The sequence below is a fragment of a genome, unplaced genomic scaffold (assembly GCF_019419815.1).
Source record: "Pyrus x bretschneideri cultivar Hongxiangsu unplaced genomic scaffold, Pyrus_bretschneideri_v1 Contig5, whole genome shotgun sequence".
Lineage (NCBI taxonomy): Eukaryota > Viridiplantae > Streptophyta > Magnoliopsida > Rosales > Rosaceae > Pyrus > Pyrus x bretschneideri.
The window spans coordinates 1,554,816-1,566,916 of record NW_025999787.1 but is presented as its reverse complement, the minus strand read 5'-3'; the positions used below and the strand labels follow the sequence as shown (position 1 = coordinate 1,566,916).

Genomic DNA, 12,101 nt, shown 5'->3' with positions numbered 1-12,101 from the left:
ACAATGACTATCAAGAGCAAACCTTTTCACAAACAGAGTGACAATCAAGGTCAAGGTGGCGAGTGTGAGCAAGATGAACTGGAATAGTAGCAAGACAAGAGGCAGTGAGATTGTCGCAATGAAGCATATACCATGTAAGGGTAGTCGAATACCCAATTTATAGAGGAGGAAAAAAAAGATAAATAGTCTAAGAATAAATATTGAATAGTCTAAGGGGTGATTGATGTCGGCCAATGCGTCATCAAAGTCGTGGCTGTGGTCGCCGGAGTTAGAGCGGTTTTCGTCGGTGGTAGAGGAGAAAAAGAAAAGAAAAGAAGAGAACGAGTGAGGGGTAAAAATGGAAACTTAATGAGAAATATATAAGATGGAAACAGGGTGTAAATAGAAAATTGGTGGGGTACGTATAGAAATAAAATAATAGTAGGGGAACATTCAAAAGTATATCCAGGTAGGCTAAGAACTATAAAGTAAGGTAATTAACTTGTTCGCTGCCACTTTTCTGGATACGAAAGTAAAAGCCCATCAAGCTTCTGCAATTCCCAAAAAAAAAAAAACAAAGAAAAACGAAAAAAATGGAATTACAGTAATCACCGATTAATCTTTTGAAATCCCAGAAACCCAACAGAGAAAATCATGCCCGGTGAGTTTTCATTTTTTTGGTTTTTTTTTTCAATCGAATTTTTGGGTCCAAGAAATTAAATTAATTAGATCAAATTAATCTGCCATATTTTGGTTTTGGGTTTTCAGGGAAGATTTCAAAACCAAGCGATGTGCCTGGAGAAGCAGAAGAAGTTGCTGCAGCTTCACCAAGAATCAAGCTTGCAGATGGACGGCATCTGGCTTACAGAGAAAGTGGGGTCCCCAAGAGCAAGGCAAACTACAAGATCATCATGGTTCATGGCTTTGGAAGCTCAAAGGAAATGAGTTTCCTCGCTCCCCAAGTAACTACTCCTACTTTTGATCTCAGGGTTTTAGCAAATTCTGTGTTTAAATTCAAGTAGGAGATAGATTACAATTGAAATCAATGAAATGAGTGATGTATGCAACGGCATTACGATTCAGTTGGTTAAGAGCGTTCGTCCCTCGCTAGGTCTTTGAGTTCGATTTCCCTCTCCCCAATATCGCTTGTATCAAAAGACTATGAATCTTGATTAAGTAAGAAAGAAAATTGAATTTTTGAGTTTGGTAAAAATCTGTTCAGAATATTTGTATCTGCAAAAGTCAACGAATTGAAACATTTATGCTTGTGAATATCATTGGGTTTTCTTTGTTTATGAATTCAAATATACACTTGGTTTACAAGAAAAATTCCTAATTTTGATTATATGGTTCGGTTAAGGAAGCAGTTCTAAAGCATCAGTTTAAAGAAAAATGTCGAAATGGGTTGAGTTTTCACAATGCTTCAGTTTCCAGGAATTAATTGATGAGTTGGGGATATATTTCCTGCTCTACGATCGGGCTGGTTATGGAGAAAGTGATCCGAATCCAAAACGCTCGGTCAAGAGTGAAGCCCTTGACATCGAACAGCTAGCCGATCAGTTAGAGTTAGGGTCAAAGTTTTATGTCATTGGAGTCTCAATGGGATCATATTCCACCTGGAGTTGCATCAAACATATACCACACAGGTAAATTCACTGAGTTTTGGATTCTAGATTCATGACTTTCTGCTATTCAAGTTTCTTATATCACATTCGCTTGTGTAGGCTCGCAGGTGTGGCCTTAGTAGTTCCAGTTGTGAATTACCGGTGGCCTTCTCTTCCCGAGAAACTAATAAAGGATGATTACCGCAGGAAACTCATACATTGGGGACTCTTGTTTGCAGAATTTGCCCCGGGATTACTGCGGTGGTGGGTAACTCAGAAATGGCTCCCCTCAACGTCTGTCATGGAAAGAAACCCGGTATTCTTCAACAGCAAAGACATGGATGTCCTGAAAGTAATACCGGGGTTCCCAATGCTCACTCAGGTAAAACCAAGTCATAACGTTCACTCCATGGTGTGTGGTAGTAAAGGCTGCTTCCTATGAACCGATTTACACATTAGTCGTTTCTTTCTCATGATTACTGTAACAATATTTATGCATGCACACCTACAGGAGAAGCTACGACAACGGGTGGTTTTCGATACTCTGCATCGTGACTTCAAATTGGCTTTCACCCCGTGGGATTTTGATCCAATGGATCTCAGTAACCCATTCCCGCAAAACCAGCGCTCTGTTCACATCTGGCAAGGTTACGAAGATAAAGTTGTGCCGTTTCAACTCCAAAGATATATTTCAAGTAAGCTACCATGGATTCAGTATCATGAAGTTCCTGATGGTGGACATTTGATTGTGCATTATACTGGTTTATGTGAGGCGATTCTGAGGGCGCTTTTGCTCGGAGAAGAACATCCCCATTACAAACCTAATATACCCAAAATTGTTCCATGAGTGTGCCAAAGCTTAGTGCTGATTGTGTAAATGGTTAATTCATTGAAAGCATGTACATTACATTTGTTGATTTGTTGTTATTTGGAAGGAGACAATTTCTTTCTTTCATATATGAAAACGACACTTTCCTGTTCATAAACATATAGAAAAGGAATGATTAGATGGAATATCCTGTCAAAATACTCATTACCTTCTTGTTCTGAGTCTTCTGACTTAAATTTTGTTTTCGTGTCAAAGTGAACAACTTAATTTTTTTTTTTTCTGATACAACGATGTATGCACATGAAAGGGTGGAGGGAATAAATTGGTATCGACTAGGCGGTGATTCATGAAATTCGAGCATAAGACCCCTCAGTTGTAAGTGAAGATAAGTAATACTAGGTGGTAATACTAAGTCGCGACAACAACAAATTAAACTTTATTACTGACAATTTAGGATTGTTATTAACAACTCTAACAGCCAACAAGAGACCACATTAACATGTATAATCCCAAAGTTTCAAGTCACATTCCACAAACTACTACAAAAACTAACTTTTAATTTCTGTACGGTGGCCTCATTCTTCCAACAGCAAAGCTTGATCGAAACTGTAGAACTCGTCGTTCTCTTCACTGTACGGAAATTGTGTTAACCAGGTAACATCTGATATATCAGCAGAGTTTGCCATTCTCTCAAGTAACATCTTTTTTACCTAAGATAACCTTAGTAATGAAGCCGGTATATTGTGGTTTAACCTAGCTCCGTTACACACGGTTACTCTAAAGCTCAGACATTTTGCTAAGGTCAGTTACTACATGCGTGTAGATGATTTCTGGCCGGTGACAAAGTGTGGACTCCACATGGACCAACAGTCGGAAATCGCTCTTGCATGTGTAGGGGACTGGCCATAGCACTGTAATCTCAGATGCACCAATATAAGCTTTTAATTAGTAAACTGTTATCAGAAAGGATTCGGAGTGTGTTTAAAGCATGCTCTGTATTATGTACACAGGTGCATTAGTTACAATCATGCATAGAGAGATTGATATGTGCATCTCTTTTGGAAGTAACCACAAGTTCATACATCGAGAGATTGATCAATTTGGGTGCAACCAACATTCCACCACCAACAAAACATACCGAATTCGAATATTTGGATAATTTCAGCTGGCGGAGGGATACGAGTTTAATAGATTCTTCTGAACAAGCAAAGGATTCTATACTAACATCGTATTAGTCCAGCCGTTCAGGGCTTGGGAAGAAAAGTAACGGTAGTTTCCCTGATATTTTGGGACAAGCATGAATATCGAGCTCACGAAGATTAGGAAAAGCTCCTCCGCCTTCTTCTTACCTCCAATGTTGCCACTTCTGCATATTTCTGAATTTCAAAACCTCCAGAGATGTAAATGCAGGTTTGGTGCCTATGCCACCATAAAATTCAGAACCTACTGATTCCACTCCATTCAGCCCATCGATTTCAAGCTCTAAAGGGGACGGTAGCTGCCCTAATGCTGCAGCAATGGACAAACTACATTCACAATGCTCAAGTTGGAGAGTCTCTAGATAAGACAAAGAACCATCTTCGAACCAACTTGGAAATGTTATACCTCCATAAGAACTGACAGTAAGGTATCTTAGGTTGGTATGGGGTTGCAAGTTGTGCAGCACTTGTCGATCTTTTTGTGAGTCGTTAGTGCCCCTTCTCAATGCAAAATTAGTTCATGGAGCTGTGTCTTTTCCCCAAGTTTGGCCTTCAAAGCATCCTCCCTAACAATATTCTGTAGTCCTGAAATACGAAGCATTCGCTCCAACTGTTGAAATCCCTTCAACACTACAATGTTAGCCCGTCTTTTTGTCTAAGATAAAGTCACTTAATGTTTGGAGATCTTTCGACTTGCTCATCTGCGGGGGCAGGATATTCTTAATATTTGTACCTTGCATACCAAGATCCCGCAAATTGATTAGCCTTTTCAGATCGACTAGTAACTCGTCAAGGATGTACAAAAAGCCAGAAGTAGTGTTTGTAAATTTTTCAAAATACAGATCGTATCAGCTAGTTTTTGGGTTGGAGTCCCACTGAGGTTCAAATACCGTAGATGTTTGAAGTTTCTAATCAAATTAGGCAACTCCTAATGTTCTCCCCGGCTAATTTGAGCACCCTTAAACATTGTAGTGTTAGAAGTAGATCACAGCATACCTTAGGCAATGGGTAGAGGTTGCCTAATAAGAAGGTTCGCAAGTACTTATCTCTCCAACTTCCTTCATTGTTTTCTTCTTTTGGGGTTGTACAAGATCTTCAGCCATCCACTGCAAAACAAATTCCTGCTTGCAGAATTCGTGGTCTTTGGGGAAAACAGAACAATAGGCAAAACAACGCTTGAGATGGGGAGGCAAGTATTGGCAGCTTAGCCAAAGAGCAGGCAGAATTGTACACTCTGTATCCCAGATGTCACTCTTTGGTACAGTCTCCCATTCCTCTGCATCCTGTTCAGATCGTAAAAGACCTCCAAGCGATTTTGCAGCTAAAGGAAGGCCTCTGCACTTGCTAATGATTGGTCTTCCGATCACTTCAAGATTTGGATTTCCACTAACGTGTGCATTTTTTGAACGTATGTTTTGCAAACAACAACCAACAGTCATTCTCAGATATTTGCATCAGACGGTGGGCTTCAAAAGCACCCTTCACAGATGCAACACGTTCATTCCGGGTAGTAACAATGATCTTACTTCCACAAGTTTGTACATCAAATTCTTCCGAAACACAAACCCATGCCCGGAGCTCAAAATGTTGCCTCACTCCAACATCGTCGTATAAGAACTGAGCGAGGGTGGTCTTTCCGATCCCACCCATTCCCACAATGGGAATCACACCTATCTTGTTGTCAACATCATCGGCTAGCAATAATCTAATGAAGGTCTCCTTGTCCTCATTTCTTCCATACACATCAGAGTCTTCAACCAAAGAAGTTGAAGGTAGTGTTTGTGAGATTATGTGTCGAGGACCAGCTTCCAAGTTTAAAGAATCTTTCTGTTGTACTTCACTTGAGCTAGCCCCAGCTTGTTCTTCGGCTTCCATTTTGCATCGTAACACTTCTGTCTTGATGTAGTCCAACAAGTCCAAGGCATCAAAGACAGCCTCTTTAAGCTCATGCAACACTGCTTCACGTCTGAGTTACCCAGCTGCTTCTGCTCAGCATCACCAAAAACTGCATTAACTGACATCGGCTTGATCCTCAATTTATTTAGTAGTCAATCTGTCAGTTTATTTCCCACGGTAAAGTTCTTTACTTCGTGAGCTCCCCTAAGCATTGTTGAGCAAAAATTGAACACAATATCTTGACACAAATTCACCCCCGTTCATTTTTTCGAAGAGGGTTTTATTAATTTGAGTTCGACCCATTCTAGACTATACGTCTATTAATTACAATCCTTCGTTAAAAAGGAAAACCCCTTTGATTCTAACATGAATAAATCATAACTTAGGGATTTGGGTGTTTATTTGATTTTGCGATTGCACCTAGATGGAGCTCTAGATTGCCTATGTACCCTCGTTGAGGGATCAAGTTACTCGTAGTTCCTTATGTATTTGTTGGGGTTTGATACCTTATGCAGTTTCAGCTCGTGCAGCCTAAAAGCATTTAATGCCTTGTATAGTTTTAGCTCGTGCGAGCAAGGACTTAGAGTTATTGGAACTTTTGATGCCTCGGTGCAATTTTAGCTCGTGCGGGCGAGGACAAAACACGGCTTCGTGCCATTTGAGACTTGTCGTGGTTTCGTGCCATTTGATCACTACTACAAAAGCAGCTTATTGTGTCTATGGTTGGTGTTTGTTTTATATAATATAATGGCGGATAAGACGTTTTTGACACCTTCTTTACATGGTGTCAGAATTAATGTCGGCTATAACAGACAAAAATTGTCTATGTCGCTTATAACCGACATAGACTGTTAATATCGCTCATAACCGACATAGATTTTAATCTTTTTAAATGGTGGTGTCGTATAAAAAGAAAATCGTGTCGCTTTCAACCGATATAAAGTTAGTGTCAGTTTAAAAAAAGATCGTGTTGTTTCTAACCGACACTAACAATTATTTCTAATTTTTTTTTTAATTTCTAATTTTTTCCTACATCATTTCTCATATTTTTTTCACCATTCCATACTATCTTACCTCATTTTATTTCAATTATTCACATTCCATACTATAATCCTTTGGTCTTTGGTTGGAAACGATTTTTTGTGAAGGAACTAAAATGAGAACTAAGATCATTTGGCCATCGGTTAAAGATCGTAAGAAATACGATCATATATTATTTATTAAAATATTGATTTTTTGGAGAGTTGAAACAAGCCATCTGGCTGAAGATGACCTTAAGACTCCAACTGTTTATAATAATTTATTGCGTTAGTTTCGAGTGTTCTACCACCCCCTTGAAAAAGGTTAGAATCAAGTGCTTAAAAAAAAAAAAAAAAAAAAAAAAAACCTAGAACGTTCATAAAAAGCGGCAGAACTACAGAAGTAATATGCAACACCGAGTGACACACTGAGACAGCAAAACAATGGCGGCAGCAGCAGCAGCAGCACCACCAGACCCCAACCCATCTGTTTCCTCCATCTTCTCCCAAAAAGCCTCCAGACTCCCGGACGACACCGTCTTCTACGCCATCTTTCCCGACTCCTCCCTGACTTCCACCACAACCACCGCCTCCCTCCAATCCCTCCACCTCCAAATCCTCCAAAACCTCACTCCGCTCACTGCCGACTACATATGGCAGCACGAACCCTTCTCCCTCTCCCTATCCACGCTCCCAAAACCCTCTTGTCTCTGCTCCGCCGACCGCCACCTCCCCCACCTCCATGGCAAGCTCCGCGTCGCCGACAACTTCGAAGACGAGTGGTTCACCGTCTTTCTTCTCTTCCATATCTCCTCCACCTTCCGCGACCTCTCCATCAGAGTCTGGGATTCCGACGGCGAGTTCCTCCTCATCGAAGCCGCCTACCACCTCCCTCGGTGGCTCAACCCCCAAAACAGCCTCAATCGCGTGTTTATTCGCCAAGGCCAACTCCACATCGTCCCCAAAGCTCGAATCCCAAACCCAACCCTCACCGACTCCTTGAATTTCATTGTGAATTTCGGGCAGGAGGCAATTGCTGCTGAACCGGTTCAGCTTGCAGTGAAGAATCGGATATTGGAGTATCCGGAAAAGGCAAGGAGGAATATGCATGTGGTTAGGGTTAGGGTTCCCGCGGCGGTGGCGCAGGTGTTGAGTCAGGAACCGTGCCTGATTGCCTTGGCCGTTGAGGGTTTCTACGACCGTGATATCGATACTATGAAGTACGCGGCGAAAATGGAGAGGTTCTTAAGCAGAGGGAGGGAGGAGGAGTTGGTGTGCGTATCGGTGAAGATGTCGAGGGCAATGTACGCTCAGCTGGTGCAACAGGCGTTTCAGGCGCCCAAGTGTTATCCAATGCCGAATAGGAGCGAGGATGGGGCAGCGTTTATGGAGGCCGAATTGGGGATGAAGATTGCGTGTGGGATGGAGATGATGTATCAGCAGAGGAGAAAGGAAGGGTTGGAAGGGAAAGGCAGTAGTTGGGAGGCATTTAAGGAGACTTTGGAGAGGAGTGGGTACTTTGAAGGGTTGCTTCCCGGATCGAAAGAGTACCAGAGGTTGATGCAGAATGCAGAGGAGTATTATCGCAGTAGTGCTTTGTTTTCGAGGGCGAGGTACGCATGGTTTCATCATTGTGGTGGTAGTATAGTTGTTTTACGAATAGTGAATATGTTAGTAATGTATAAGCATTATGCTTCTGTCGATATTAGATGCAAAGACTTGGGTTGAATGTCATTTGCGTTTAGATGCCGTTCTTAATTGGATCTTCGGTGTTCTTATAGTGTTGGCAATTAACTTAGGCGTTCTCATTCTTGCAGTGAGATGATGAGTGCTCCAGTGAGACGCATAGATGAGATTCTGGCTTTACCTAATTCAGCAGATAATTTTAGGGGTCGAGAGGTTCCGCCTTCTGACGATGATTCTTGGCTTTACAATGGAGAGGATGAGTTGAACTCAGAACTTTTGGAGAGACAAAAGGAGATGGAACATTATGACTCAAAAAAGAAAAAGAAAAAGAAGTCAAAAGAGCAGGACGATGCTGGTCCATCATCCAGTTGTAACGTTGATGGTTTCAATCCGGGTGATATAGCAAAAACCATGCAGGCATTTGTCCAGAAGATGTCAAGCTACGAGGGAGCTGAGGTTCCTGAGAGCAGGTTAGTGTACTTGTGTTTCCATGTCAATTGTTCATGGGTTTGGTTCCCATTTTTTTCAGCAAACACAGAAATAAGATCACATTAACATTAATGAGCATATATTTCTAGTGGTGGCGGCTAATTTTTAAATGCTCCCATTTGCCATCATGTAGTGCAGTGACCTTAGAATGTATCACCTATCAAAGAAATAAACTCGCATCTCCTAGGTTTACAGTTGCAAAAAGTCTGCTTGCTGGATTCGATAGATTGCGTCATGAAAGTTACCTGCAAAGTTACTTAAAACTTAGTGTGGATTTTGAGCCCATGTAGCTCTTGCTTTGCTCAGTCTTACTGCTGTTGTAATCTAGAGTGAGTACGTGTAGTGACTTTCCTTGATGAACCAAGCTCAATATTAAGCTACAAGCTTGATTATGCGAATTGATTATTCCCAAGCTCTGGTTGTTCATGAATTTGATAAAGTTTCCTGGTCACTTATGAGTAGACTCTGTATTAAGTTAGTTTTTAGATGTTGGGGAGTTTATTAACTGATTCAAAGATGAGCACGCGGTTGATTGTTTTATATATTATAATCTTCTTTTGAAGGAACCTAAAAGAAGTGGACTTTGATGCGGACCGTTTCTATAAAGATCTAGAATCAATAATGAAGTTTGAAGGCAACGAGGATCCTCCTAGTGATGATGATAATGAGGAAGGGTCCTCATCCGACTTGGACTTCGGTAAGTTGTACATCTTTCTATCATTCCCTTAATAGACTTAATTTTTCAATTATTGTAATGGTCTCAAATTTGAAAACTTTGAGTAAATTGTGTGCACGCACCAAAAGGAAAAAAACAAGGAACAAAAAGAAAACCATTCCTAAGCACACAGGTTTAATTGAAAGCCTTTTGTGTTAAATTTAAACAACTATCTAATAAATGCTCAACATTTAAAATGTTCTTGAAAAGACATGCAGTCTTTTCTAGAATGCACAACAAACTGTTATAGGGCTTTCAGAAAAATCGATTTCAGCTTGTAGATGGAATTCTATTGCCCTCCCTCTAAAGGAAAGAGGCACAGCTTGCTGTCTAATTCCTTTCATGCCTCTATTTGTCTGCTCTCTATCATCTAATAAACTAAAGAAGGATGTTTGGCATAACCCTTGAAACCCCGAACAAAGAAAACCGAGTTATGTTGTTCATGCTCATGGAAATTGTGAAGCAACAACCAAGATTCTCCTTTCATCACTTGTGTAAAAACTGAAATTTCATGCAAAAAAAGAGAAGATTATAGTGATATGTCGCAAGTTTTATACCAATCTGAAGGACGACCCAACTTTGTTATCTGATGCTTTTTTTGATGGAGTGATGTTTTGATTTGAGGTTCATGATCATAATGTTGTTAAGCTGCTTGGTTTGCTATTCACAGATGAGTCCGAAGATGAAAGTGAGGATGGAGAAGATACTTTCATGCATTCTTATTCTGATGCTTTAAATGAAGAGTTGAAATCTACAACCCTCAAGAAAAGTTTTGTTCGTGCTGATGAACAAGCTCCAAAGAAAGATGAGGTATGGTTGAATTTTTTTAATTCTTATATGTTTGACCTCATATGGTTGCGTATGAATAAATAAATTTAGCTTCCCAAAGTTTTTTGTTTGTCACACGTGGTGGTCTCACTGAAAGTTTTCAGCAAGACTCTTCTTTGTGGCTATACATGTGATCTTACTGAAGTGATACGGCCTGCTTAATTCCTCGGACTAGCACTAAATCATGCACTTTTCTTCCAAAATGAACTTGGTTTTAATAGATAACCTTTTTGTTTGTGGGATGATAAATGAATTGAATTTGTGTATGCAGGGAACGTCGCATGCCACAGAAGATATGGAGGAGGATTTCACTCCTGTGGATGTGGATGTGAATCTCGTAAAGAGTCTTCTCGATTCATTTTCTAGTCAACAAGGCCTTCCTGGTCCTGCTTCCAATTTGCTTGGGCTAATGGGTTTGCAACTCCCACAAGGTGATAACAAAGATAAATGAAGGTCCCATTTCGACGTAAAACACAATTTTGTAACGTGAAGACTCATGAAGCGGGGGCCTCTGATCGAGTTCATGGGGAGATTGCCATCCTGTCTGAATGAAGTTCGTAACCTTCTGTTGGAACTTTGTAACTACTGCCCCTTTCTGCTCTTAACTCTCTTGTTGTTTTGTAGTGATTATGTAGCACGTATTTTTGTCTCTTTTTTTGGTTTCTTCGACAATGAATGGAGTTATCAGCTGTGTACCTTTCGTGAAAGAAAATGAAAAATGTTCCATGTTTTTACGTGCTATTGTTTTTCTATGTCCTATATATACAATAGATATGTAATAGAAAAAGAGAAGTAATTTTCACAAGCTTTTTTTAATTTGTTACATAACTTTGTTAATTTTGATGGTTGATTTCGTTTAAGTTATTCAATCTTATGATTATAAATAAAGTGGGGTCTTTGAAAAGGGGGTGAAAATCACCTTCTTAGAAAAGAAAAAAAATATAAAACATTTGGTTGTCTAAAATAGAATTTACGTGGAACGGGTCTATTGTTATTGTTGGGATATCATAGTGGCGATAAATCCGTTCTATGTATGTTATTCTCCTAAAATGAGCTCATGAGCCAATAAAAAAACGTGTTTGTGCCAGAGAATTTCAGTGGAAAAGAGTTTCGAGACCACAAAAACAAAGAGTTTTAAGGATAATCCTTGGGGCACAGGGCGAGTTTTGGATGAACAAGCCTTTGGGTTTGTTTTACACAATGCTTAATGTGTACGGATGAAGGGTTCTCACAATGCAATAACATGTAGAAAATTAGCATGTGAAAGATGAGATGAGTTCCTATGGTAGGGATGAAGAAGCTTTTCTCCTACCTGCCACCCCTATCACTACCATCATTGCCGTAACCGTCATCACCATCACTATAAACACAATGGTCATCGCTGCCACCACAACTATAACCATGACTGCCACCATGGTCGTTGCCGCCACCCTATCACCATTGTTATCTCTACAGCCACCATCACAACTATTGCCATGGTCACCTTCGTCGTCGTCATCACCCCCACTATCATGTCCATTTTTATTATTATGTACAATTATATCATGTTTACATTAAAATTTACCAAATGCTTTTATGCTGCTTTTCATTTTCGCAACTCTTAGTTTACCTAATACTTAGTTAATTATTCTTAAAACACAATAAAAACAGTATTAAAAAAATACAGCAATACCAAACCGGCCCTAAATGTGACGTCAATACAAAGTGTGGCGCGTGCTAGTCACCCAAATCAATCGTAAAGGCCACATGTAAAATTAGCATTTTCGAACTAAAATGTTGGCTGTTTATGGGATTAAAATGTTGATCACACCCAGGTGACTGACATGATCAAATGCTGAGCGTCTGACTCTGCCATTT

General features: G+C 40.1%; 3 protein-coding genes across 4 annotated transcripts; 2 read left to right on the top strand and 1 right to left on the bottom strand.

Moving 5' to 3' along the window:
* The first annotated feature begins 480 nt into the window (after window positions 1-480).
* LOC103954229 lies at window positions 481-2,538 on the top strand. Of its 2 annotated transcripts, XM_009366033.3 has the most exons (5): window positions 481-640; window positions 748-941; window positions 1,414-1,625; window positions 1,704-1,965; window positions 2,095-2,538. In XM_009366033.3, the coding sequence occupies exons 1-5, from the start codon at window positions 634-636 to the stop codon at window positions 2,428-2,430; spliced, it is 1,011 nt and encodes a 336-aa protein (XP_009364308.2). In that variant the 5' UTR covers window positions 481-633; the 3' UTR covers window positions 2,431-2,538. The 2 variants fall into 2 exon arrangements, with proteins under 2 accessions (XP_009364308.2, XP_048424833.1); XM_048568876.1 differs by having other exon boundaries at window positions 493-941; window positions 1,407-1,625.
* Window positions 2,539-2,987: 449 nt separating this feature from the next.
* LOC108868223 (putative disease resistance RPP13-like protein 1) lies at window positions 2,988-5,486 on the bottom strand. Its single transcript, XM_048569124.1, has 4 exons — window positions 5,045-5,486; window positions 4,654-4,977; window positions 3,762-3,921; window positions 2,988-3,042 (listed from the first exon to the last, which is right to left on the bottom strand). Exons 1-4 carry the CDS (start codon window positions 5,484-5,486, stop codon window positions 2,988-2,990), a joined length of 981 nt encoding a protein of 326 aa, XP_048425081.1.
* A 1,392-nt stretch (window positions 5,487-6,878) lies between these two features.
* On the top strand, window positions 6,879-10,978 carry LOC103954248 (protein ecdysoneless homolog). The gene is made up of 5 exons (XM_048569300.1): window positions 6,879-8,139; window positions 8,344-8,682; window positions 9,265-9,398; window positions 10,087-10,226; window positions 10,516-10,978. The coding sequence occupies exons 1-5, from the start codon at window positions 6,971-6,973 to the stop codon at window positions 10,693-10,695; spliced, it is 1,962 nt and encodes a 653-aa protein (XP_048425257.1). The 5' UTR covers window positions 6,879-6,970; the 3' UTR covers window positions 10,696-10,978.
* Window positions 10,979-12,101: the final 1,123 nt, after the last annotated feature.

Coding starts and splice junctions, on each gene's coding strand:
- LOC103954248 (XM_048569300.1), top strand. CDS start 6,971: ATGGCGGCAGCAGCAGCAGCAGCACCACCAGACCCCAACCCATCTGTT. Junction 8,140..8,343: donor GCTTTGTTTTCGAGGGCGAG/GTACGCATGGTT, acceptor TCATTCTTGCAG/TGAGATGATGAGTGCTCCAG. Junction 10,227..10,515: donor AAGCTCCAAAGAAAGATGAG/GTATGGTTGAAT, acceptor TTGTGTATGCAG/GGAACGTCGCATGCCACAGA.
- LOC103954229 (XM_009366033.3), top strand. Junction 1,626..1,703: donor ATCAAACATATACCACACAG/GTAAATTCACTG, acceptor TCGCTTGTGTAG/GCTCGCAGGTGTGGCCTTAG. Junction 1,966..2,094: donor GGTTCCCAATGCTCACTCAG/GTAAAACCAAGT, acceptor GCACACCTACAG/GAGAAGCTACGACAACGGGT.
- LOC108868223 (XM_048569124.1), bottom strand. CDS start 5,486: ATGGAAGCCGAAGAACAAGCTGGGGCTAGCTCAAGTGAAGTACAACAG. Junction 3,922..4,653: donor GAAGGAAGTTGGAGAGATAA/GTACTTGCGAAC, acceptor CCATTGCTGCAG/CATTAGGGCAGCTACCGTCC. Junction 3,043..3,761: donor CAGAAGTGGCAACATTGGAG/GTAAGAAGAAGG, acceptor ATTTCCGTACAG/TGAAGAGAACGACGAGTTCT.